The sequence below is a fragment of the Chlorocebus sabaeus genome, chromosome 24 (genome assembly GCF_047675955.1).
Source record: "Chlorocebus sabaeus isolate Y175 chromosome 24, mChlSab1.0.hap1, whole genome shotgun sequence".
Taxonomy (NCBI): domain Eukaryota; kingdom Metazoa; phylum Chordata; class Mammalia; order Primates; family Cercopithecidae; genus Chlorocebus; species Chlorocebus sabaeus.
Genome location: NC_132927.1, coordinates 67,039,963 through 67,067,953, shown reverse-complemented (window position 1 = coordinate 67,067,953; position 27,991 = coordinate 67,039,963). Strand labels below are relative to the sequence as shown.

At 43.3% G+C, this 27,991-nt stretch overlaps 1 protein-coding gene across 3 annotated transcripts in view; it reads left to right on the top strand.

The window, feature by feature from the left end:
• The window catches only part of TTC7B (tetratricopeptide repeat domain 7B), a 271,311-nt gene that overhangs the window by 52,664 nt on the left and 190,656 nt on the right, over window positions 1-27,991 (top strand). For all 3 annotated transcript variants that reach the window (XM_037984383.2, XM_007987574.3, XM_037984385.2), the window contains exon 4: window positions 14,952-15,082. In XM_037984383.2, the coding sequence (XP_037840311.1) occupies window positions 14,952-15,082 (131 nt within the window). The remainder of the gene's footprint in view (window positions 1-14,951; window positions 15,083-27,991) is intronic.

The window sequence follows — 27,991 nt, the reverse complement described above, 5'->3', positions numbered from 1 at the left end:
GGAGTGGGTCGGAGTGGGGCAGAAGAGCAGGAAGGAACCTGGGGCCCGCCTGGCTGGGCCTCCCCTGAACCAGGCAGAGGCAGGCAGCTGCCCTCCAGGGCCCACTGGTTTGTTGAGTGCCTACTGTGTGCCAGGTTTTGGAATTGTAAAATACAATAAATTATTAATAATAATTACAGCATTCCTTCTAGACACTGTTCTAAGCACTTGTCCTTTAGCTCCCTTTATCCTCACAACAACCCTAGAGCTAGAGACAGGAATAGTGCTCCCATTGGAGAGGTGGAGTGAGGGGTGCCTGCTTCCTGGACTGGGGCTGGCATGTCGTTTGGGGAGGGGCTCCCAGGTACACATTCCGCCAAGTCCGCACTGAAGGAGGACACGTCTATCCTGGTGTGCTGGGAGGTACCTTAGTTTGCGTTTAGCCACCTGTGAACGAGTCTTGGGACCTCTTAAGGCTATTTAACTCTGGGCCACATCAACTAGGACTCGCTGCCAGCTGCCGCCCAAGGTCGTCCCGCAGCGCCTCTGCAGCCGCCGCCAGGGGTCGCGGGAGCCGCGTCCTAGCAGAGCCTAGCGCCACGGCCGCGCATGCGCAAAACTGCTCCGGGCGTCCTCGGCCGGGTCGGCCTTGGGGCCGGGCCCCTCCCCGCGTCCCGCCCCGCCCCGCCCCGCCTCCCCTCACCTCGCGCTCGCGACCCGCCCCGCCCACTGCTCGCCCCGCCCTCGCCCCGCCCCGCGCTCTTGCCCCGTCTCACCCCGCCCTTCCTCGCGCGCTCGCCCGCCCCTCACCGCCCCGCCCCGCCCCGCCCGGCGGTCCTGGAGCCCCTACCGTGCGTCCTGCGCTGGTGCAGCCTCAGGAAGGCAGGACTGGTTCCTGCCGCGGTCCCCGGGACAGTGATCCCCCAGGGCCGGCTGACCATTTGCAGCCCCTGAACTTGGGCTGATTCTGCGATTCAGCTCGAGTTCAGGGATGGAGAAGAAAGGCAAACTTGCCAACCCTCTTGATTAACCTCGCATTAGTGAGCCTTCTTAGGGACTCACCAAGCCAAGCTCTCTGGGAGGCGTTCACACTCACACACCCTGGCTGTTCCCAGGCAGCAGCTGAGCCTTCACCGATGTGCCCCTTTATTGTTTTCTGGGACCACATCTATAGAGACTCTTGTAGACGCTGACAGCATTTAATACGTTAAACATTCAATGCGTGTATATTTACAAAGAGAAAGGATGTAAAGGTGTGTTTCCTGCTTTAGCAGGAATTGAAGTATGTACTATTTTTCATGAACCGAAAATCGCTGGTCATAAGGACTGTGGAAGCCCAAGGAGGATTTTCCTGGAGTGTTTCTGGATAGATTCATGTCTTAAAGTGAGATCTAATCCCAGCCTTTATGAATTGGATATTTGCTAATGACCATGATCTTCTAGGTGTCATCCTAGAGCCGTAGGACAGACAAGTGACCGCTGACATTGCCTTTTCCCTGGCAGAAAAAGTCTCCAGTCTATTGGGAGCTGTGTGGCAACTGCTGTGGGCCTGCTGTGGTAGTAGTAAGCTCATTGGATCAGGATTTGCCCATGTGACCTTGGGCAAATCATCTCTGAGCTTGAATCTCCTCATTTGCAAAGAGAGGACAGGAGAGAAGATAGAGCTCCATCTTTTTTCCTTGAGAATCTGCTTTGCTTTGCTTTTCTTTTTTTCTTTTCTTTTCTTTTCTCTTTCTTTCTTTTTCTTTCTTTTTCTTTCTTTCTCTTTCTTTTTCTGTCTTTCTCCCTTCCTCCCTTCCTCCCTTCCTCCTTCCCTCCCCTCCCTTCTTTCCTCCCCTCCCTCCCTCCCTCCCTCCCTTCTTTCTTCCTTCCTTCCTTCCTTCCTCCTTTCCTTTCCTTTCCTTTCCTTTCCCTTCCCTTCCCTTCCCTTCCCTTCCCTTCCCTTCCCTTCCCTTCCCCTTCCCTTCCCCTTCCCCTTCCCTTCCCCTTCCCTTCCCCTTCCCTTCCCCTTCCCTTCCCCTTCCCTTCCCCTTCCCTTCCCCTTCCCTTCCCCTTCCCTTCCCCTTCCCTTCCCCTTCCCTTCCCCTTCCCTTCCCCTTCCCTTCCCTTCCCTTTTCTTTTCTTTTCTTTTCTTCTTTTCTTTTCTTTCAATAGGGTCCTGCTCTATCACCCAGGCTGGAGTGCAGTAGTGCAATCATAGCTCCCTGCAGCCCCAGAGTCCTGGGCTCAAGTGATATTCCCACCTTGTCTTCCCAAAGTGTTGGGAATACAGGTGTGAGCCACTGCGCTAGGATTGCTTTTCATTTTTGGAAACTTTGAGATCACTTTGGGTGCAGTGAAAACAAGTAGTTTTATAGAAAAGTCCATGAGTGGAGGGAACGGGGTGGTTCAGGGGAGCTTTCCGGGGTGCTTTCTTTTGCCTATGTAGGAAACCTAGAAATGTGGAAGTAGGGGTTGTGAGGGGGTGCTATGGGGCCATGGCCTGGTGCAGATCCACCACGTTAGGCCCTCTGCTAGCTGTTTGTCTCTGACTCCATGATCTCTTCAGCCTCTTCCCATTCTGGATTCTGCTCATGGTGGGCGACTGGATGGGTGTATTGCATGTGGCCGCTCATCTCAGGTTGCTGGTCAAAGCTTCCTGTTTATATTTAGACCATGTAAGAAGAGTAAGAACCCTTTTATTGCCACTGACCCATATTCATATTTAATGTTGCTTGTGTTAGTCGGCTCCTCATTGGTTCTCTTTTTGGAAGCAAGCAGAGACCCAGAGAGTCCAGAGGAAGCTCAGAGGGCTGGAGCTTTAGTTCAGGTCGACTGAGGTGCTTGTTCTTAATTCTTCCCTGACACCGTGTCTGTCTCAGTCACTGCATTTTTAACATACTTTTGAAAACATCTTTCTCGGCCAGACGCGGTGGCTCACGCCTGTAATCCCAGCACTTTGGGAGGCTGAGGTGGGCAGATCACCTGAGGTCAGGAGTTTGAGACCAGCCTGGCTAACATGGTGAAACCCCGTTTCTACTAAAAATACAAAAAATTAGCTGGGTGTGGTGGCGTGTGCCTGTAATCCCAGTTACTTGGGAGGCTGAGGCAGGAGAATCACTTGAACCCGGGAGGTGGAGGTTGCAGTGAGCCGAGATCGTGCCATTGCACTCTAGCCTGGATGATAAGACCAAAACTCCATTTAAAAAAAAAAAAAAGAAAGAAAGAAAAGAAGACATCTTTGTCTTCCACTAGAGGTGAAATTTCAAGGACAAATAAATTTCTTAAGGGCAGAGTCCTGTTCTGTGAAGCCCACCCCTAGCCTAAAATCCTGCCTGCAGTTGGTGCCTAGCGAGAATTTGTGGAATGGAGCAAGCGCGGACTCCTGTTCACTGGCTGCTCTCACTCCTTGTTATAGTTGGGGACCCCAGAGGCTACATTTACTCATCACTGGTGTGATGAGTCCCCTCTTCTTAGGAAGGAAACTAGAACCAAGACCAAAATTACAAAGCATCACGTGTTAGTAAAGTTGTGGGTCTGTGCCAAAATGTGCACTGTGTTTGGTTTTGAACAGTGGGAATATGAGTGGTTGTGATTGTCTTCGTGATGCTTTTCTGCATTTTTCAGCTACCCCTCAACAAAAATTGAGGAGGACTATCATTGTCCCAGGAAAGGCTGTCCCTTTATTGGTGTATAAATTATCAATATGATATATGATGTATATATTAAATAACAGCTTGACTGAGAAATTATTCACACACCATAAAATTCACCCATTAAAAGTGTACACCTCTGTGGTTTTAGTATATTCACATAGAATATCATATGGATAAGAGTACTCATTGAGTATTTACTGTATGCTAGGCACTGGGCCGAGCCTTCTAATAGTCAGTTGAAACAAGTGCTGTTTTATTCATTTGCTTGATGAGGAACAGAGGCTCTGTGATGTTAAGTAGCTTGCTGCAAATCACCCAACTGGTAAATGGAGAAGCAAGGGTTTGAATCCAGGTCTGTCAGAAGCCCAGACATTTTCTTTTTTTTTCTTTTTTTTAAGTGACAGGGTCTTGCTCTTTTGCCCAGGCTGGAGTGCAGTAGCATGATAATGGCTCACTGTAATCTTGAACTCCTGGGCTTAAGTGGTCCTCCCCCTCAGCCTCTTGAGTAGCTGGGACTACAAGTGTGCACTACCACGCACAGCTAATTTAAAAAAATATATATATATTTTAAAGGGGTTCTCACTATGTTACACAGGCTGGTCTCAAACTCCTGGCCCCAAGTAATCCTTCGGCCTTGGCCTCCCAAAGCACTAGGATTGCAGGTATGAGCCACTGTGCCCAGCTCTGCATTTTCACTCTTAATATTTGACCCAGCAGTTCAGCAGTTAAATAGCAGAGGTGATTTTTAGGAGGAAGATGAAAAATAATATAACAAGACAGGTTACCACGTGGTCCACCCTAGGTGTATGTCTAATTCCATCCCTAGGTATATATCTAAGAGAACTGGAAATGTGTGCCTGCACAAGAGCCAATACCTGAATGCCCACAGCAGCATTTTCAAACATCCCCCAAGTGGAGACAACCCAATTGTTCATCAACTGATAAATAAATAAAAAGTGGTCTATCCATACAATGGAATATTATTTGGCAATGAAAAGGAATGAAGTTTTTGAGTTAGATAGAGGTCATGGCTGTGTAATATTGTGAATGTGCTAAATGCTACTGAAGTAATCATTTTAAAATGATTAATTTTGTGTTATGTGAATTTCACCTCAGTTGAAAAAAAAGAATGAAGTTCTGATATTTGTTATAATAGCTGTGAATCTTGAAAACATTATGCTAAGTCAGAGAAGCCACATACAAAAGATCACATACCGTATGATTCCATTTATATGAACCATCCAGAAGCGACAAATACATAGAGACAGAAAGCAGATTAGCAGTTCCCAGGGGCTGAGAGAAGGGTAGAATAGGGGGGAACTGCTGATAGAGATGGGGCTTTTCAGGGGGTGATGAAAATGTTCTGGAATTAGCTAGAGGCGACTATGTGAATATACTAAAACCACAGACGTGTACACTTTTAATGGGTGAATTTTATGGTGTGTGAATAATATCTCAATCAAGCTGTTATTTAATATATACAAAAGTAGTATAATAAACAAATAAAATTCTTCTACTTGGAGACTTTCCAGCCTACTGTTACCTAAATCTAATAGTGAGGTAATAAATAATAATAGGCCGGGCGCGGTGGCTCAAGCCTGTAATCCTAGCACTTTGGGAGGCCGAGACGGGCGGATCACAAGGTCAGGAGATCGAGACCATCCTGGCTAACACGGTGAAACCCCGTCTCTACTAAAAAAATACAAAAAACTAGCCGGGCGAGGTGGCGGGCGCCTGTAGTCCCAGCTACTCCGGACGCTGAGGCAGGAGAATGGCGTAAACCCGGGAGGCGGAGCTTGCAGTGAGCTGAGATGCGGCCACTGCACTCCAGCGCGGGCGACAGAGCAAGACTCCGTCTCAAAAAAAAAAAAAAAATAATAAATAAATAAATAATAATAATCAGAAGTTCCTATTTTCTGAGTGTCTGCTATGTGCCAGGCACTGTTCTAAGCATGTAGCATTTTTGCATGTAAAGTCAGCTGTGGATTAGAAAGCAAGGAGTCTGGCTTCAGATCCCACATGGTCACTCCACTGTACTGCTTTACGTATAAAGACAGATACATCAAAGAGATGAGAGTGGGAGGTAGAGGCTGAGAACAAGAACTCAGGAGTTAGGCTGTCTGGGTTGGAATCCTAGCTCTGCCACTTACCAGTTGTACACTCTTGGGTGAGCTACTTGACTAGAGCCCTAGTTTCCTTATCTCCAATGTGGAGATGATAGTAAATCTGCCCTCGTAGGGTTCTCACATAGGGTTCCCTCATAGCGTTTATAGATGAATTATAGCAGACTCTGAGAACAGTATCTGGCACGTAACTAGCACCCAATACATGTTATCTTTATTACTATTATAGGGTTACTAAATAGAGACTGAAAGAGCATAAATTCAAGTTGCAAACTCTCATTTAGTGAGCATTTCAGGTTGAGCTAGCATCTCATTTGCTCACAGAATTGTGGAGCCGGAAGGGACATTGAAAGACCATCTGCTCTCGCAAGGGAATGTCTAATCCAAGGCTGGCTTCCTCTTCATTTATAAGGGGGTGTGTGTGTGTGTGTACCTGTGTGCACACCTCCTAAGAAGGATATGCTGTCTCTGGCAGGAAAACAGCAATTCAGGAAAGCACCCAGAAGGGACCAACTGTGACTCCCAGCCAAGAGACCTCCAAAAATCATAGATGCTCTGGATTGACAGGGACCTCACAGGGGATCCAGGCCAGCGTCCCTGTCCCTCTGCTTCCGCCCAGCATTTGGTGGTTTCCATGGGTATCTTCTCCTCTCCTCTACACCCCTGCACAGGGCCTTGTCCTCCTGTTGAGCTAAGTCTATCTGACACCTGTGGGAGCCCAGCCTTTCTAGAGGCAAGAACACAAGACCAGCCATCGGGGCTGCCCTTGCCAAGGCTTTGCTTTGTGTCTCTTGAATCTCTTTTCCTGAGTTTCTTTTCAGCCTTGGAAATTGAGACCCTTGGACATTGTCTTATCTCCTTTGAAGGCTATACCACGGGGCTGGGTTATCAGAAACTTGCTACTATAATAAAGGCTTTCTGGTACTTTCAGTTATAAACACCCCTGTGGGTCATGTTATGGCAAAGCATCAGAGTGTACCTGTCCCAGGCCTGGCTTCCAGAGAGGTGATTAAGTTAAAGGAGGAAGCAGTGCCTAGAGTTGTAGTACATAGTTCATGTCATTATATTTTATAGTCTTTTCTTGCATTACATAACTTTACAAGGAATTAATTTCCTGTCCATTTCAATGCAGTTCAGAAAAATCAAAATATTTGTTTTGGCTGTTAGTCTCTTAGAGTTGTGCAGCTCAAGGCAGTATCTCTGTAGTTCAACCCTTCATGACACAGATAAGGAACAGGAGGCCCAGCGATCCGGGGAATTGCCCAGGGTGATACAGCTCTTGGTAGGAAAGAAAATCAGTACCCTAAAGTTCTAGACTTTGATTTCTTGCCTTTTCAATTTGAAACTCATTTTTATTGTCATTGCTGTTATTGAACACTAAATAGGCTGCTGTCAACAGCTCAGTGAGACAGGAGATTGTGAGCAGCACTTTGTAGTCAGATAGACCAGGGGTCGGAACCTGCCTTTATCATTTACTAGCTTTGGAGCCCTTAATTCAGTCTTATCTATAAGGTGGTGTTAACACCTTCCTCTCAGGGTGGCTGTGGGAATTAGAAATAGTGTCTGTCATATCCCAGGCCTAGTGCTGGGTGCTGAGTAGGGCTTTGATAAATCAACCTTTATTATTATTGAAACTGAAGTCTTACATACCCAGATAAGGCTCCTAGCTGAGGGATCTCAAATTTAGACAGACATGAAAGAATTTGGGGTGCTAACCCCTCAGTAATCACTGGATTTTCAGGCAATGAGATGTGTAGCTCTCTCCACGTCCTCAGCCAAACTTCTAGAGAATCTAAAGACCTTGGGGAGAGAAAATAGTTCCCTGTCAGAGGTATTGAGCCTGAATCTTTCTTTTTTTAAATTAAATTTTTTGTAGAGATGGGGTCTCAATATGTTATGCAGGCTGGTCTCGAACTCCTGAGCTCAAGCAGTGCTCCCACCTTGGCCTCCCAAATTGTTAAGATTACAGGCATGAGCCTCTGCACCAGGCCCTTAATCTCGATGTGGAAGGAAGCAAGGAGTGGAGAGTCCGGTTTGTTATTCTATACTCTGTTAGTCACACCTAAATAGAACAGTTCAGAGGCTGGGCATGTTTGAGCTCTTAAAAGTATAGAGGGTCCTCAGCCTGCTTCTCAGCTAGCTGCCCAGTACCCCTCCCAGTATGATGTCCCATTGGTCTACTGGCCTCTGTCTAACACCTTTGCTTTCCACACTCCACCCTGTGCACTCAGAAGTTCTTGTTGCCCCTCTAGAACATTACCCAGAGCAGGATGCATTGGCCCCAGCTAATGGGCTCCCTTATAAGGGGCTTCCACTTCTGACTCCTGCGTAGACCTTGGGCAAGTCACTTAACTTTTCTGAGACTCTCATTCTTTTCCCACAAGATAAGAGAGGAGAATAGTACCTATTGAACAGGACCAAACAGGCACATGGAAGGGGTTTGAAAGCAAGTGTAATTATAATTTTATCATCGTTAATTTATTTAAAATGTGTTACCTAGGCTAGGGCCAGTGGCTCATGTCTATAATCCCAGCACTTTGGGAGGCCAAGGCAGGAGGATCTCTTGAGGCCAGGAGTTTGAGACCAGCTTGGACAACATAGTGAGACACTGTCTCTACAAAAAATAAAAAATAAATAAATAAAAAGAAATTAGCAAGGTGCGGTGGCACACACCTGTAGTCCTAGCTACTCAGGAGGCTGAGGCAGGAGGATTGCTTTGAGCCCAGGAGTTCAAGGCTGCAGTGAGCTGTGATTATGCCACCGTACTCCAACCTGGTAGTCAGAGTAAAACCCTATCTCTTAAAAATAAAGTAAAATGTGTTACTCTTCTTAGAAAGGGCATTTCAGAAGTGAGTTTATCTCTGGGAACGCTCTTGTGTGGCAGGGAGATAAGTTTTGGGTTGTGTGGCAATTCGTTATTCTTTAAATCACACAACTCAGCCAGCCACTTTTAGCACTCATGCTTTAGAGCTGGTCATGGTTGATGAGAAAGCACTGAATTTCCACCCTTTTTGTACATAGCTTTCACTTTGGAAATGTAGATCTTATTGAGATGTTTACTAGGCATTGCTGTCGTACCACTATTTTTCAAGTCTGCTTTTCACTTACTTTTGTCATGCATGTCTCTGGAAAAAAGGAAAATAACTAAAAACATTATTGATGATAGCTTCCCAAATTGACAGTACATCATCTGACATTTTAATGGGGACCAATTTTGTCCATGACCTCAGGACTCTGCTTCTCAGACAGTGTTGATATGATCCTGGACTCTCGAAAATTTATAGACCAGTCCAGAGGGCCTGTAAATAGCTTCTGACAGAGAACTAAATTTTCTGGAACTGAGCTGCGTAGGCACAAACTCCCTGTGATAAATCAAGACTATGCCATTGCTCTGAGATGTGTCCAGTGGCACATGGAATAAATGCCATAGCATTTGGGAGAGGGAAAGGAACAATACTTAATTAATTTAATACCTCAAAGGACCTCCTGTCCAAGAATGGACTTGTTGCTAGGAATCAATTTGCCAGCTCAGACTTTGGGTGTCCACATACCTGCCTAATTAGAACATGACCCCACAGGAAACACTAGTTTCTCCTCACTGTGGAGGATTAAGTTGTGTAGCTGGTTTGAGTCTTCTTACTGACCATACATGACTGTGGATTGCTGCCCTAGATGATTGGTTTTCAAGTATTTTAGAATACAATAAAATATAGATAATAGTAAAATTTTGTTGAACTGGATTTGGCCTTTCTTTGATTCACTGGGCTTGGCAGGTCTCTGAGAGCCTTGGTCATTTTCATGAGCATTAGTGGTCAGAGTCCAGCCTGAAGCAGTACAAAATGCCTAAAAGTACACTCAATTTTTCCTGACCCTTTGACATACTCTGGGGAATTAGTTTTTTAGATATTAAATCCCTGATGTCAAGTTGCACAATATTCTTGCTTTTCATATAAGCAGAAGGCAGACTATGAAACAATCTATCTCTTTTTGTTGCTTTTGGTGGTTTTAATTTTGCACAAGTGAGCACTTAAAGCATATTTGGGAAGGTAATGCTTCCACATTTGTGATTTGCTTTTGAGTAGCTTTGGAACTATTCTGGCAAATGGTGAATTTGTTCCTTTTATTGATATTCTCTTCCAATGAAAATGTCAAGAGGTTATAACAGTTCACACTAGAGAGAGGCTACTTACTGATTATTTTCAATTGCATAAACAACATTGGTGCTAACTGGAAAGAGAATGAACGTTGAGCACCTAGGCTGGAGGGCCATTGAAAGTTATTAGAACCGTATTCCTTATTTCAGAAAGTTCAGTAGAGATGTGGATGATAAAAATAGACCTACATCAAATTTCTAGAGATGAAAACTACCATGTTTGATATGAAAAGTACACTGGATGTGATTAATGGCAGATTAGACATTACAAAGGAAAAGATTAGTGAACTTGAAGACATAGCAATAGAAATTATCCAAAATGAAAGAAAGAAAAATTATTATTATTGGCTGGGCATGGTGGCTCACGCCTGTAATCCCAGTACTTTGGGAGGCTGAGGCAGGTGGATTGCCTGAGGTCAGGAGTTTGAGACCAGCCTGACGAACATGGAGAAACCCTGTCTCTACTAAAAATACAAAATTAGCCAGGCGTGGTGGTGCATGCCTGTAATCCCAGCTACTCGGGAGGTTGAAGCAGGAGAATCGCTTGAACCCATTGCACTCCAGCCTGGGCAACAAGAGTGAAACTCCATCTCACAAAAAAAAAAAAAAAAAAAAAAAAAAAAAATTATTATTTTTTAAGTGGAAACACCATAAGTGATCTGTAGGACAACTTCACATGGTCTAATATGTACGTAAAGTCCCCTAAGGAAGGAAGAGGGTGACATAAACATTTTTGAAGGAAAAAATGGCTGGATGTTTTTCAAATTTTATGGAAACTATAAACCATCAGTTCCAGGAAGCTCAACAAAGCCCAAGCACTTCATAATCTAAATTGCTCATAACCAGTGATAAAGATAAAATCTTAAAAGCAGCCAGAAAAAAAGACACATTATATACAAATGAACAAACATAAGGGTGATAGCAGAATTATTGTCAGAAACTAGGCAAGTGAGAATACAGTGGAGCAGCACCTTTGAGAGTAATGGAGGGGAAAAAAGCAAACTTAACCCTGAATTCCATACTCTGTGAAATCTCTCTCTAAAATTAGAGCTAAAGTAAGCATTTTCAAGGCAGAGAGTAGCTGAAAGAAATCAGCGGGAGCAGAACTACCCCACAAGAAATGTTGATACCAGGAAGAAATATGAATTTACACAAAAGAACAAAGACAGCTGGAAATTATAATTTGGTGAATATATAATAATTTTTCCTTATGATCTAAATGTTTAAATAAATTGACTAAACAAAAATAATAACCACATAGGGTAAGGTTTTTAACCTGTGTAAAAATAAAATGTACATAAGATAATAAAGGCTGGGAGGGGAGAAATGGAAGTATGCAATTGTAAAGGTCTTATACTATATGTGAAGTAGTATAATATCATTTAAAGTAGGGGCTGGGCATGGTAGCTCAAGCCTGTAATCCCAGCACTTTGGGAAGCCGACACAGGTGGATTACTTGAAGTCAGGAGTTCGAGACCAGACTGGCCAACATTGTAAAACCCCGTCTCTACTAAAAAAAGAAAAAACATTAGCTGGGTGTGATTTTGCGCACCTGTAGTCCCAGCTACTGGGAGGCTGAGTCACGAGAATCGCTTGAACCCAGGAGGTGGAGGTTGCAGTGAGCCAAGATCACGCCACTGTACTCCAGCCTGGGCGACAGTGAAACTCCATCCCAAACAAAACAAAACAAAGTAGACTATGCCAAATTAAACCCTGAAGCAATCACTGACATAGAAAATAACAATTTTAGTGAAAAGCCAATAAATAAAATAAAATGTAAAAATTCTCAAATAGATGACAGATAAAAGGAGAAAAAGGAAAAATAGAACAGATGGAACAAATGAAAAACAAATAGCAAAGTGGTCGATTTAAACCAATCTGTTGAAAAAATTACATTAAATATAAATGATTTAAATACCCTATTTAAAAGGTAGAGATTGTCAGATTGGAAAATAAACAAAACTCAACTCTACTGGCTACAAGAAATACACTTTAAATACCAAGACACAAGAGATTAAAAGTAAAGGGATGAAAAAATTTACCATGCTAACACTAATCAAATGAAGGCTATAGTATCTATATTAATATCAGACAAAGCAGGTTTTAGAGCAAAGATGTCAGTCCATCAAAATAATGTAACAATTCCAAAGGTTTATGATCTTAATAACAGGGCTCTAAAATACATGAAACAAAAACTGATAGAACTTCAAGGAGAAATAGGCAAATGCACAGTTATGCTTGGGGATTGCAATATCCGTGTTTCAATAAATGATAAAGCAAGTGGACAGATGATTGGTAAGGATATAGATGCCTTGAGACAACACAATATACCAACTTGACCTAATCGACATTTATATGACATTCCACCCAACAACAACAGAGTCATATTCTTTTCAAATGTAACATTTACCAAGATTGACCATATGCAGGGTCAGAAACAAGTTTTAACAAAATGAGGAGACTTTGAGTGTGTTCTCTGGACTGTGTCAGAGGTCCTCAAGACTACCATCAGGCATTGATGTATTGGAAAGACTCTCATAGCTTAGAAAAGCTGCTATACTCATGGTTACAGTTTATTACAGCAAATGGATACAGATTAAAATCAGTAAAAGCAAAAAGGCACATAGGGCAGAATTCAGGAGAGACCAGGCTCAAGCTTCCGGTTTTCTTCTCCCAGTGGAGTCCTATGGACAGTGCTTAATTCTCCCTGCAGTGAAGTGTGACAGCACTTTTGAAATATTGCCAATCAAGGAAGATCACCTGAGCTGCCTTGGTGCCCAGGGATTTTATTAGGGGTCAGTCATATAGGCATGGAGCACCCATGTTACTGACCTTAGTCAGTCTCCAGCCCCTCCAGAGATCAGACTGATACAGCATGGCTGTAGTCCTCTGCCTTAAATGACATTGTTAGCATAAACTATCTGGTATGGCTTAAGGCCCCAAATAAACAAAGACACTTGTCAGGTAGGATATTCCGAGGGCTTAAGAGTTTTTCTCCCAGGAACTGGTAAGGGCCAGTCCTCCCTTTGGAATGTATAGGGTTTAAATATCCCAAAGCTCTAAGTCAGCCCTTTACTGCACAGATCATGATGGAATTAACTTGGAAATCAGTAAAAGAAAGATCTTGGAAAACTCCCAAATATTTGGAAACTAAATAACACACTTCTAAAGAAGAAAGCAAAAGTTAAATTAGAAAATATTGTGAACTGAATATCAAAATTTGTAGGATGCTGCTAAAGCAGTCCTTACAGAGAAATTGCGGACACTAAATACCTATATTAGGAAAGAAAAAAGGTCCAAAATTAATAATTTCCACCTCAAGAAACTAGAATAGTAAGTGCAAATAAAGCCCTATGTATTCAGGAGAAAGGACATAATAAAGATCAGAGTGGAAATAAATGAAATCGAAAACAGAAGGATAGAGAAAAATCAATGAAACCAAAGTCAATGAAATCAAGAAATCTTTACTGAGAATTTCAGTAAAATTGGCAAACCTCTGATATCAGGAAGAAAAGATAGAAATTGCCAATATCAGGAATGAGGGAGGTGCCATCTACTAGAGATTCTACAGGTACTAAAGGATTATGGAATATTATGGACAGCTCTATACCAATAAATTTGACAACTCAAAAGAAATGGACAAACTATTTGGAAGATATAAACTACTAAAGCTCACTCAAGAAGAAAGAGATAATCTGAATGACCCTATATCAAAGAAATAGAATTTGTAATTGAAAAGCTGCCCATAAAGAAAACTCCAGGTCCAGATGGCTTTACTGGTGAATTCTATCAAACATTTAAGTACAAAATAATATCAATTCTACACAAACACTCTCAGAAAATCGAAGGAGAGGGAATATTTCTCAAGTCATTTTGTGAGGTTAGTATTTACCTGATATCAAAACCAGGTACGGAGGCATTTCAAGGAAACTTTAGGCAAATAGTCCTCAGAAACATAAATGACAAAATTTGAGGCCAGGCACGGTGGCTCACACCTGTAATCCCAGCACTTTGGGAGGCTGAATCAGGCAGATCACCTGAGGTCAGGAGTTCGACACCAGACTGGCCCACATGGTGAAACCCCGCCTCTACTAAAAATTAAAAAAAAAAAAAATTAGCCAGGCATAGTGGAATGCACCCGTAGTCCCAGCTACTTGGGAGGCTGAGAGAGGAGAATTGCTTGAACTCAGGAGGTGGAGGTTGCAGTGAGCTGAGGTTGCGCCGCTGCACTCCAGCCTGGGTGACAGAGTGAGACTACATCTCCAAAAAAAAAAAACAAAACAAAAAAAACTGAAGGCAAATTTTAACAAATCAAATACAAAAATATAAAAAAGGATAATTCATCTGGCCAAGTGGTGTTTTTGCTGCGAAAGGAAGGTTGGTTTAACATTCGACGATCAGTCGATGTAACTTACCACATTTAAAAACTAAAAGTGAAAAAGCTATATCATTATCTCAATGAACATGGAGAAAGGATTTGAGCAAATCCAACATTGATTCTTGATAGAAACTCTCAGCAAAATTGGTGTAGAAGGCACCTTCCTCAACCTGGTAAAGGGTGTCTAAGACAAACTTATAATCTCAAACTTAATGCTTTCTGACTGAATGTTTTCTCCCTAAGATCAGGAATAAGATAGGGATATTTATTCTCACCACTTTTTCTTTCTTCTTCTTCTTTTTTTTTAATGAAAGACGGGGTCTCCATCTGTTGCCCAGGCTGGAGTACAGTGGTGCAGTCATGGCTCACTGCAGTCTGGAACTACTGGGCTCAAGCGATCCTCCCACCTCAGCCTCCCAAGCAGCTGGGATCGCAGGTGTGCGCCACCACGGCTGGCAGTTGCTGTCGCCACTTCTATTCAGCATAGTACTGGCGATTCCTGCCAGTGCAATAAGGCAATCAATAGAAATAAAAAGCATCCAGATTGAAAAGGAGGACGTAAACTGTCTATTTGCAAACAACATGATATTCTACAACCATCTTCTGGCCCTCTAGAGCAATATTAAAAAATGAAGTCTTATGAAAAAAAACTCACTCAGTTTTTGTGTCTGATTTTTTTTAAGGACTTTGTTTGGAGAAGCTGCCTATTTCTTCTTCTACCAGTAATCTCCATGTGGACCGGGAACAGGATGTCATCACCTGTTATGAGAAAGCAGGGGACATTGCACTCCTGTACCTCCAAGAGATAGAAAGGGTAAGTGAGGACCATGTGTTTGTTCCTGATAACGTTTTCCCCCGAATCAGATAGGGGACAGCTGTGATTAATCTCTAGGAAGCTTTCAATTTGTCTGTCTCTCTGTGCAAAGCTTCACTTGTACTCCTTAAAGCCAAGGAGAGGATGGTAGTGATTGCTGTACCTTATGAAAAATAGATGGTTGGGCCGGCGTGGTGGCTTATGCCTGTAATCCTAGCACTTTGGGAGGCTGAGGCGAGTGGGTCATCTGAGGTCAGGAGTTCAAGACCAGCCTGGCCAACATGGTGAAACCCTGTCTCTACTTAAAATACAAAAATTAGCTAGGTGTGGTGGCGGGCATCTATAATCTCAGCTACTTAGGAGGCTGAGGCAGGAGAATTGCTTGAACCCAGGAGATGGAGGTTGCAGTGAGCCAAGATTGCACCACTTTACTCTAGCCTGGGCAAAAGAGCTAAACTCAATCTTACAAAAAGAAAGGAAGAGAGAGAGAGAGAGAGAGAGAGAGGGAGGGAGAGAGGGAGGGAGAGAGGGAGGGAGGGAGGGAGAGAGAGAGAAAGAAAGAAAACTAAATGGTTCAATGTTTGTGAAGCATTTTAGCATCCTCTGAGCAGAAATGACAGTGTGCATCTGTTCATACCTTCAGCACTCTGAAGCTGGCCAGCCACCCCTGTTTTCCTAATAAAATGGGTTGAGCTTCATTTGTACTTGTATGAACTATGCCAAGATCTGTTCGTCTGGGGTTTGGGAGGCTTTACCTTGACAGATGTGGCTAAGGTCTGCTGGGGATGTGGACCAAAGTGGACTGAGCTGAGTATGTCAAGTATCCCTGGAGACCATCAGGGATGGTCTGCTCTCAGCCGTCAGCGCTTCGCCTGTGGTATGGGTGATGGAAAAGAGCAGCTGACAAGAGGGCCTCTGAGCAGAGAACGAGCGAGCTCGGGGCTCTGAGCTCGCAGCTTCAGACAGAGGAGGTTGGAGGCTGGAAGCTGGATGGGGCCAGGGAGGTGGAGGCAACATGCCTGTTTCCGATTCTCATCTTTGGGTTCTGCTCTTTACTAAGTTTCTTCACCTCTTAGCCTCGGTTTTTCCATCCATAAAAAGAACATAATCATAGTTCCTACTTCATAAAGTTTTTGTGAGGATTACATAAGGTCTTGTGAATAAAGGCACTTAGCCCAGATTCGGGAACATATTGGATTCTTGGTAAATGTCACTTATTTTTATTAATAACAATAGCTCCTAGCAGTTGCTGTTGCTGGCAGTGTTTCCTGGCGCTCTCACCAAGGACACTGCTATTGACCCCTTCAAACCCAGAGATGTACCCTGTGAGAGTGTTGGAAGTGATTAGAAATCCTGTGAGACTTTGACAATGATTGGAGGTCTTGTTTTCCAGCAATTTTCTGGGCTCCTTGTTTTTATAAGGATTAGAATAGAGAGAGACTGCCAGAGTCTCCCTGCTTTTGTTACTTTATACATGGACAGACAGGAAGTAACTTTTTTTCATAAATCGTGTTGTCATGTGTTGGTGCATATGATGTGCATCAGAATTGCTTTTTTAGGAGGCAGGGAGATTAGAGTGAGAATCACAGCAGGAGAGGTGGAGAGAGTGATGGGAATAACATTTGACCTGGCCTCAACCAGAATGGATTATAAGCCATGGTTTAAGGTATCTGGGAATTCAGGAAGATACATGCCTGTCTTGCCAAAATTATGTTCTATCAGAAGGTTGCTATGAGAAGAGAATTTTTTGTTGTTGTTATTCAGAATTTATGATATGAGCTTTAAAGGAATGATCATCCAGGCTGCTTAAAAAACCCCCATTATTTCCACTGTCTGCCTCCTTGATGGCCCGTGTTTGGCAGTGGAGAAGTCTGCTTATCCCAACTGAGCTGTTCCCGCTGACTACACAGCCCTGGCCACTTAGGGCCCTATCTTGCTGCTTACTCTCCACTGTTGTCCAGCCCTGTCACTTTGGAGCCGTCTTCTCCTGGCTGGGAGAAAGGAGGCTCATCTGTTACATACGTCTGTAGTGATGTAGGAATTGGTAGATCTGAATACACTTCTGTTATGTTCACTCACAATGCCCCATTCAGTGCTGGGTTCTTCAGCAGGACCATGAAGGAGACTTGTATAGTTGTAGGATTTAAAAGAAATCCTTTCCTTTGATTTTGGGGAAATGGTGATCATAGGATGTGGATTTTGAGAAGAAACTTGAGGTCTACAAAGGGAGAGCCCAGGCACACACAGAAAGTTAGGCCTAAAACTAGTTTTAGAACACAACTCACATGACACCTAGTTTAGTGCTGGCTCACTTCATTTTCCCAGGCAGCTGCAAACAAAGAAAAAGCATGTCATTTCACCACACTCTTACTTAGAGAAAGTGCTCAATAAGGCTGGGTGTGATGGCTCATGCCTGTAATCCCAGCACTTTCAGAGGCTGAGGGAGGAGGATCACCTGAGGCCAGAAGTTTAAGATCAGCCTGGTCAACATAGTGAGACCTTGTCTCTACAAAAAAAGAAAGAGAGAGAAAGAAAGAAAGGAGGGAGAGAAGGAGAGACAGAGAGAAAAGAAAGAGAGAAAGAAAGGAGGGAGGGAGGAACAGAGGGAAGGTGAGAGAGAGAAAGAAAATAAAAGAAAGAAAGAAAAGAAAAGAGATTAGCTAGGCATGGTGGCACGTGCCTGTAGTCCCAGCTACTTGGGAGGCTGAGGTGGGAGGATTGCTTGAGCCCAGAAGTTTGAGGCTGCAGTGAGCTATGATTGAATCACTACACTAAAAAAAAAAAAAAAAAGTCAATAAGTATGTTTTATTTGACCAAGTAAGCTTTAGCTTTTGGTAGCATTTGGGAAGCAGCTTCTTTAGCCTAAGGTTAAATCTCAGCGTAGGTATGCAATTTTCAAATTTCTGTCTCTGATTTTTCAGCATGAGTTTTCTTTTTTGGGAAACCAGTTTGGACCTCCCCAGATTTCAGCAAGCTGAGATATTAGCAATGAGAGAGATTGAATGAACCCAACATCTATTTTGACTGTAGTAAGTACTCAAGAAATTAACTGTTGATTAAGCAGAAGGTTAGCGGGGAGAATAACCTTCCTTAGGTGACCAACGGGCTTGGTGGAAGTTCACAGGTTTTTATGTGGCAAGATGGTTGTGTGCTATGCAAGAGATACTTGATGGGCCTTTTTCTTTTTTTAAATTTTGAACTTAATTGACTTAATTTTGAACTCAATAAGAATTATGTTGAATTGAAAACAGAAAAGGGAATGGAATCCGATAAAAGCCTTGAGCAAGCCAAGGCAAATAGGGCTTTGTTCTGGGAGCAGCCCTGCCAGGTAATCACACACGCTGTTCTGTTTGCTCTGCTGGGTGGAGGCGGCCTCTCCATGGTGCCCTGTCACTTCCCTGCCATTCTGGAGTGAAGAAACTTCTGCTTGCTGGGGACTTTGGGCATTTTATTTGTTAGTACTGGCTTTGAACTTTATTCACTAGCAAGAGTAAAATTTGGGGAGGATTTTTGGAGACAGTTGGGAGTGTTGTGACCAGTGACTTTTCATAATTGTGCTTCTGAGGGAGTGCCGTTCTTTGAGTTCCTCTGGTAGTAGGGATGTTCAGTGATGTTCTGGGATGTTCTGAGTTGTTGGTTTCCTGAAGGGCAGTGACACTTCAGAACGAGGACTGACTGACTTCTCCTCGAGGCAGCTGACAGAAGCTGTGGGAGGCTGCAGAGCACTGCGGGGAGTGATTGTCAGTGTTGGGACCCTGGCCTTGCCCCATTTAGCTGTGGGACTTTGGGCAGGTTGCTCAGCCTCTCTGTATCTCAGGATCCTCGTCTGTAAAACTGTAGTCCTAGTTGCCATGAGGCTGCTGTGAGGTGAGGTGGGTTAACTTATGTGCCTCCCAGCACATTGTCAGCGTGCAGTGAATGTCAGCTCTCTTGCTCTTATCTGTTCCTGTGTCACCTGGCTGTAGAATCTTTCTTAACTTTGGACAATTTCAGATATTTAGGTTAAAATATATAATATTATAAACATACTATTTTGTTAAAAAGGTTAAAGAGGCCGGGTGTGGTGGCTCACACCTGTAATCCCAGCACTTTGGGAGGATGAGGTGGGCAGATCACCTGAGGTCAGGAGTTTGAGACCAGCCTGGCCAACATGGTGAAACCCTGTCTCCACTGAAAATACAAAAATTAGCTGGGTGTGGTGGCAGGAGCCTATAATCCCAGCTACTTGGGAGGCTGAGGCAGGAGAATCGCATGAACCCAGGAGGCGGACATTGCAGTGAGCCGAGATTGCACCACTGCACTCCAGCCTGGGCAACAGAGTGAGACTCCATCTCAAAAAAATAAAAAATAAAAAAAGTTAAATACTTTCAGGGGAATGTTTACGCAATAATTTGTTCATGAGAATTTGCCTTTCCTTTCTTGTGCTGAAGCCAGTGGAACAACGTTTGGCCTGGAGTCCCCGTGTCTGGACTTCTCTGTTCACTCCTGGTCGTTTGACCTTGGTTTGTTTCTGTGTGCTTCCAGGGCTGGGCTCATTCTGCCTGACTTGCCTGGTTTCCTGGGGCGAGAGAAGTGGCCCTTGCTGAGAGCACCAGCATGTGCCAGGCAGGACCTAGGAGCTTTCCAGGTTTCCTCTGCCCTCTGGTTCCAGACACAGAGGCGGGGCCGAGAAAATGGGAATAAAGGAAAGCTGTGTGCATCAAAGATTTGTTTAATGTTGTTTTTGTTATATCAGAGTCACGGGGAAACCTGCGAATAGTCTCTGATAGTTTGTTTGCTGAAGGGGAATAACAGATACACTACCCCTAAAATCGAGCAAATAAAATAATTTAACCAAATAAGTTACATTAGAGCAGATAGAATTAGAAATAGCATAGGATGGCCTTGATTAGTTTATCTTCCGATGATAGCATTATGCCAACAGTAAATAAAGTTATCTGCCCCGCAAGGAGCTTCTAGTGGTGCAGTGATGGGAATAAAGATGACTTCACCCTTGGATATCATAATATGAGCCCTGCTGTTGGCAGATGAAATAATCCTGTCTCTGTCCTTTGCACACATCAGCCAACCAGCTGGTTATGGCTCTCTTGAGCAGGAGTAGAGCCAGGGTGGAACTTGACCTTCTGCTGACAGTTCATTTCTCTACACCCTATTTTAGAAAAGAAGTTAATGCTAAGTTATGGGGTACCCATAACATTTTATTGGCTGTTTTAGTGCTAAAGTTTCTAGAAGAAACACCAGGTCCCCAAATATTACAGTGCCCCACCTAGATTTCACTGGCAGCCTGGCCATGCCTTGAGTGGATTATGTTCTCCTGGCAGGAGGGACTTGCAGTGATGTTGCTGAGGTGTTGGATTCTGAACTGGATTAGATGCAGGATTCTGAACTGGATTAGACGCAGGTTACTGCAGGTCTTGAACTGGAACCAGGTGTCCTAGGAAAAGCACTCAGTGCTGCTGCTGAGAAAGGCGGAGCTGTGTCTCTAGAGGGCCAGGTGATTGTGCTTCTGACTTTAAAATGTGAGACATTAAAGAAAAGGCCGATGCCTCCTTTCCTTCCCATTTCAGGCCTACCTTTTCACTCAGGCCGAAGCCAGAAGGGGACAGTTCATAGCTTGATGTAATATTTCCTTCAAGAGATGTCCAGAAACTGACTGGCTAGGCAGGTACTTCTGCTCTAGGCACTTCTGACTTTGAGCCCTTTATCTGGGAGCCCGGATTAGGAGGCTACCACACAGTGAAAACTGAGTTGGGAGAGTCTGGATACCAGGCAAGAGCAGTTGCTTATGTTAATTTTTATATATTTTCTGTCTGTGTTTTCTTGTTTTGTTTTGTTTTGAGGCAGGGTTTCGCTCTGTCGCCCAGGCTGGAGTGCAGTGGTGCGATCTTGGCTCACTGCAGCTTCAACCTCGCAGACCGAAGAAATCCTCTTACCCCAGCCTCCCAAGTAGCTGGGACCACAGGCACACACCACCATGCCCAGCTAATTTTCTTATGTTTGTAGAGATGAGGTCTCTCTGTGTTGCCCAGGCTGGTCTCACATGTGTGGCCTCTGCACTATGATGAACCTATTGTTGCGTTTAAGCTGTTGTAAATAATGCTTCCACACCAACTTCCTTCGGGTTGCTTTTTCTCTTGCTTTACGTTATTCCCTAAGGACAAATTCTCAGACTTGAGGATATTTTTACTATTCTTGTTACTACGTATTGTGTCCAGTTGCTTTCTACAAGTTACACTAACCTCTTTTTTTTTGAACCGGAGTTTCGTTCTTGTCTCCCAGGCTGGAGTGCAATGGCGTGGTCTCGGCTCACTGCAACCTCCGCCTCCCGGGTTCAAGCGATTCTCCTGCCTCAGCCTCCCAAGTAGCTGAGATTACAGGCACCTGCCACCATGCCCGGCTTATTTTTGTATTTTTAGTAGAGACAGGGTTTCACCATGTTGGCCAGGCTGGTCTGGAACTCCTGACCTCAGGTGATGCGAGACCTTGGCCTCCCAAAGTGCTGGGATTATACGCATGAGCCACTGCACCTGGCCTCTACTAATTTCTTCTACCTATGACCGTATAGGAGAGTAGTGGTTTCTTTGCAACCTTGACAGGGCTGCTATTGTTTAAAAGTTATTTTACCAAAATTGCTAGATAAAAATGGTACTTTGCAAGTTTAGTTTACGTTTTTTCGATTACCAGTGAGGTTGAATTTTTTTTTATGCTAGTTATATTACTAGTAGTATATACTAGTTATATACTAGTTATATTTCTATTTTCTTTTCTCAAAAATAGCATCACTGTTACCATACAATTCACCCATTTAAATCATTCAGTGGTTTTCAACATATTTCCAGAGTTCGGTAACCATCACCAATCTTTAATTCCAGATTTTCATCACCTCAGAAAGAAACCTTGCACTCATTAGCAGTCAATCCCCATTTTATGTCCAGCCTCCCCAGCCCTAGGCAACTATTAATCGGCCGTCTTTCTCTGTAGATTTGCATATTCTGGACATTTCATAGAAATAGAATCATACGTCGGGTGCAGTGGCTCACGCCTGTAATCCCAGCACTTTGGGAGGCCAAGGCGGGTGGATCACAAGGTCCGGAGTTCGAGACCAGCCTGGCCCATATGGTGAAACCCCCATCTCTACTAAAAATACAAAAATTAGCCGGGTGTGATGGTGGGCACCTGTGGTCCCAGCTACTCAGGAGGCTGAGGTGAGGCAAGAAAATTGCTTGAACCGGGAGGTGGAGGTTGCAGTGAGCTGAGATTGTGCCACTGCACTCCTGCCTGGGCGACAGAGAGAGACTCCATCACAAAAAAGGAAAAGAAAAGAAGTAGAATCATACAATATATGATCTTTTATGACTGGCTTCTGTGGCATAGCATCATGTTCTGAAAATTCATTCATGTAGTAACATGTATCAGTGCTTTGTTTCTTTACATTGTTTAAATCATTGTGCCATTGTGTGGATATGTGCTACGTTGTATTTATCCATTCACCAATTCATATGCATTTGGGTTGCTTTTACTTTTTGGCTATTATGAATGATACTGCTATAAATATTTGTATGCAGGTTCCTGTGTAGACATATGTTTTCAGTTTTCTTCAGTGTATTTACCAGTGGAATTTCTGGGTCATGTGGTAACTTTATGTTTAACCCTTTTTTGTCTGCTTATCCTTTTTGTCTAATTTTTGGAAGTGTTGTTTTTCTTACAGTTTGAATAAACTATGTCATAAGTATGTTAACTCTTTATCATATTTGCTCTGAATATTTTCCTAACCAGTAATTTTCCATGTTTAAGTTGCTTATAAATTTTGAATCTGTATGTAGTTGAATCTGGTTATCTTTTTAATTATATTTTATTTTACTGTTTTTAAAACTTGAATGTTGGAATAAACCTCTCTAGGATTTGATTTGATAATTTTCAACCATTTTCCATATATATGTGTGTGTGTGTATATGTATATATATATATATACTTTTTTTTTTAAAGAGGGTCTTGCTTTGTTGCTCAGGTTAGAGTGTAGTGGCATGATCATAGCTTGCTGCACCCTCAAACTCCTGGGCTCAAGAGATCCTCCTGTCCCTCCTGCCCCAGCCTCCCAGTTAACTGGGACTACAGCCACATGCCACTGTGTCTGGCCTATTTTTAAATTTTTTGTAGAGACAGGTTCTCACTTTGTTGTCCAGGCTGGTCTTGAACTCCTGCCTTCAAGCGATCCTCCTGCCTTGGTCTCCCAAAGTACTGTGATTACATGCATGAGCCACCAAGCCTGGCCCCATTTCCCACCCACGCCCCCTGCCTTTTTTTTTTTTTTTTTTTTTTAGTATTTTTAGTAGAGATCGGGTTTCACCATGTTGGCCAGGCTGCTCTCGAACTCCTGACCACGTGATTCACCCATCTTGGCCTTGCAAAGTGCTGTGATCACAGGCACCGCCCCCGGCCTCCTCCCCCTTTTTAAAACAACAACAACAACAACAACAACAATTTTTTCACTATGTGCAGAGAAACCTTTAAAAACAAAAACAAACACAAAAACTTTTAATTTCCAAATATAGTTGGGGTTCATTTTGGTATATATATATATAGCTCTAAATTAATTTTTCCCAATTAAAATTAAAATTTCCCAAATTCCCAAATTTCAGTGCTACTTTAAGATGATCTTTCCTTTTCATATTTTCTGTCATATATTTTTAGTCATTTGATAAAATTCTGGATACTACAGTAATTTCTGGCTTTTTAATTTTGTTGCACTAATCTGTGTTGTACCAACATGACACTGTTTAATACGCATTTCTTTATGGTAGGTTTTAACATTTAAATGATTAGTAACTACTCATTACTTTTAATTTTCAGATTATCCTTTGTTCTTATCTCATTCTAATACTGCCAGATAAATTTTAGAATAATTTTGTTAAGTTCAAGAAAAATCCTTTTGGGATTTGGTTGAATTTTTAATTCCATACATTAATTTGGAGAATTATGTTTAGTCTCCTGTCATCTATGACCCTTTTCCTATTTTGTGAAGATTTTTTGTTCTATAGACTTTAGTGGTTTTTTAAAAAAAAATTATTTTAAAAAAGTGATGAGGTTTTGGTGTATTGCCCAGGCTGATCTCGAACTCTGGACCTCAAGCGATCCACCCACCTTGGCCTTCCAAAGTGCTGACATTACAGGTGTGAGCCACTGTACCTGGCCAGTAGGTGGTTTTATTCTCAGATCTTTTCTAGTTTTATTGCTTTGTGAAAAGGTTTTTTTTGTTTTGTTTTGTTTTGTTTTGAGACAAGTTCTCACTCTGTCACCCCGGCTGGAGTGCAGTAGTGTGATCATAGCTCACGGCAACCTCAAGCTCTTGGACTCAAGCAATCCTCCTGCCTCAGCCTCCCTAGTAGCTTGGACTACAGGTACACACCACCACACCTGGCTAATTGTAAACATTTTTGTAGAGATGAGGGTCTCACCATCTTGCCCACACTGGTCTCAAACTCCTGGTCTCGAGCAATCCACCTTTCTTGGCCTCTCAAAGTGCTGGGATTATAGGCGTGAGCCACTGTGCCTGGCCTGGATCATTTTGAAATTATATTTTAACATATAAGAATGCCTGTGATGTTTTAATTCACTTGCACAATCATGTATTGAGTGCCTTCCATGTTCTGGATACTGTTTGACTGCAGGGGCACTAGAATGGGTATGGCACAGAGCCTTCCCTTAAGTGGCTCACGCCTGTAATCCTAGCACTTTGGGAGGCCGAGGCGGGCGGATCACCTGAGGTCAGGAGTTCAAGACCAGCCTGGCCAACATGGTGAAATCTAAAATATAAAAATTAGCTGGGTGTGGTGGCACATGCCTATAATCCCAGCTACTTGGGAGGCTGAGGCAGGAGAATCAGTTGAACCCGGGAGGTGGAGGCTGCAGTGAGCTGAGATTGTGCCACTGTACTCTAGCCTGGGTGACAGGAGCTCCATCTCCAAAATAAACAAACAAATAAATAAATAAAAATTTAAAAAGAAGCTCATGAGGACACAGGTCCTTAGCCAGGAGTAGTGCTGTGGTGGGAAGTCTCAGAGAACTCTGGGAGCTCCAGAAAAGGTCTTGGGCCAGGTGGGAGTTCAGGGATGTCTCCTGGAAGAGATGACACCTGAGCAGCATCTTGAAGGCTGACAAGGATAGCAGTGTTGAGGATGGCAAGGATGGTGGTTATTGTCCACAATACTGAACTCTTCTATAGAAACAGAGAAACAGAGCTGATGCTTTTCAAAGAATGATAGTGGTCATAGCTCATTGCAGCCTGTGGATCTATGCGGTGGAATGATTTTCGTCGTTGTTTCCTCCTTTCTTTTTTGGAGACAGAGTCTAGCTCTGTTGCTCAGGCTGGTGTGCAGTGGCGCAATCTTGGCTCACTGCAATCTCCGCCTCCCAGGTTCAAGCAATTATCATGCCTGAGCCTACTGAGTAGCTGGGTCTACAGGCACGCGCCACCGCACCTGGCTAAGTTTTTGTATTTTTAGTAGAGACGGGGTTTTGCCATGTTGGCCAGGCTGGTCTTGAACTCCTGAGCTCGAGCAATCCACCCACCTCAGTCTCCCACAGTGCTAGGATTATAAGCATGAGCCATCACTCCTGTCTTGTTTCCTCCTTTCTAATATTTTCCGTTTATCTCTCTCATGCCTTATTACCATAATTTATAAAATGATGTTAAGAAATAAAGATTTTTATTTTGTTTCTATTTAAAGATAACTCTTTAATATATCTCCATTAAGGATTATACTATTTGTACAATAATGTATAATATTTATTCATGCAGTTAATATAGCTCCATTAAGGATTGTAATATTTGTATAATAATATATAATATTTGCTCATGAAGTTTCTCATTTGCAATTCAACCTTGTGAGGTAGGTATTATTATCCCCGTTATATAGATGAGGGCAGTGAAGGTCTGTGAGGTCAGAGGTGTTGTCCTAAGTCCATGAATGGTGGGTGAGCAGTGTCAGAACCAGACCTCATGCCTTGGTCTTTTGACTGAAATCTTCGGCCCCTTCCCCCGTGCTTCCTCGGTCATTGGGTACTTGCTTCTGCCAGAGCCAGCTGCGCTTGTTAAGGACGCTTGTTGGCAGTCTCCTCACTGGAAGTGTTTATCCACAGAACAAGTGGTGGCTTCAGCACTGCCAAACAATGCTTCTGCCCAGGCCCATGTGTTGGAGTCTTTTTGTGAGAAAGGGATTAAGTTCAAGATGCTTAGACTTCAGTGTCAGCCCTGAGCTATGCTAGTCCCTCCGAAGCTTCTCTTGCATCTTTCCCATTCTTCCCATTTATAACCTTAAGCCACCTCCTGGCTGCCCTTGTGTTTTGGACTTTGCTCTGCAAGCAGACACAGATGAAGGGGAAGGAGCTGGGCTGTGGAGTCAGGGGGACCTGGGTTTCTGCACCAGCTCCACCGCTCTCAAGCCACACGATTCAGGCACCTCACTCGGTGGAGCTGTCTCCATTTCCCATCTGGTAAAGAGAGGATAATGGTGTGTATCTCGGTGGGTTTTTGTGGAGGAAGACATGAGATAGCCACGTACCCACATGGTGCCTAAGACACAGTGGGTTACTTTCCTGTTGCCTTTTCTCTGCATTTATGGTTGGCCTTGAAAATTTATTCATTTTCTATGTATATTGAATGCTTATCCTGCGCTAGACACTGCAGTAGACACTGGATAAGTAAAATAGGCGAGGCCTCTGACTTTGTGGAATTTGTAGCACAGTGGAGACAGACAGTCAGAAATCAAGTGAAGAAATAACAATGCCAAATGCAATGAAGGAATAGGAAAGGGCGCTGTGGGCAGGCAAATAGGGCAGACTTCCTTCATGCTGGTTGTTAGAAAACGCTCGCTTCCTTTGGAGGAAGCAAGAAGCAGAAGCAAGCTGATGTCTGAGAGGTGAGAAAGAGGAAAAAGAGCCTAAGAGCAACAAGATCCAGATTGGATCATGAAAAATTATTCAGGAGCCAGGCGCAGTGGCTCATGCCTGTAATCCCAGCACTTTGAGAGGCGGAGGCAGTTGGATTGCTTGAGCTCAGGAGTTCAAGACCAGCCTGGGCAACATGGTGAAACCTCATCTCTACAAAAAATACAAAAATTAGCCGAGTGTGGTGGCACACACCTGTCGTCTCAGCTACTTGGGAGGCTGAGGTGGGAGGATCATTTGAGCCTGGGAAGTTGAGGCTGCAGGGAGCCATGATCATGCCACTGCCCTCCAACTTGGGTGACAGAATGAGACTATAAATATACACATATATGTGTGTGTGTGTGTGTGTGTATGTGTGTGTGTGTATATATATATATTCAGGCTGCTTATAAAGAGTGAGGGAAATAGGGAAGCAAGAGAGGATGTGGAGACTCCATTCAGGAGACTGCTATAGAAATCTGACAGGAAGTCCTGGCAGCTCAGATGAGGTAATGGTAGTAGAAATGGATAGTCACAGACATAGCTGAGAAATAATTAGGAGGGACAAACTTTCTAAAGTGTAACTTTGGTTACACTTTAGTTCCTTCTGTTAAATTTAACTAAATTAAATATAATGGTTTAAATTTAAAACTAGCATATATAACATGGTCTCATTTTTTTTTGTAAAATGGTTTTTGTCTTTCTCTGCTTGATACATGTGTCCACAAAGATATCTGGATTGTCGTTCAATAAATGTTAACTGTGGTTATTTTTGTGTGATGGAATTGTGAGGTGATTTTTTTATTTCTTTTTTGTGCCATACTGAATTTTTTGCTTTAAAATAATCATGGCATGTCAAAATTAAAACTATGCTAAAAAGCCAATGAGGGATGATTTTTAAAAGTTTCCGTGCTGGACCTCCAAGTGCAGCAGTTGGATACGTGAGTCTGAAATTCACAGAGAAAGTCTTGACGACAGCTATAA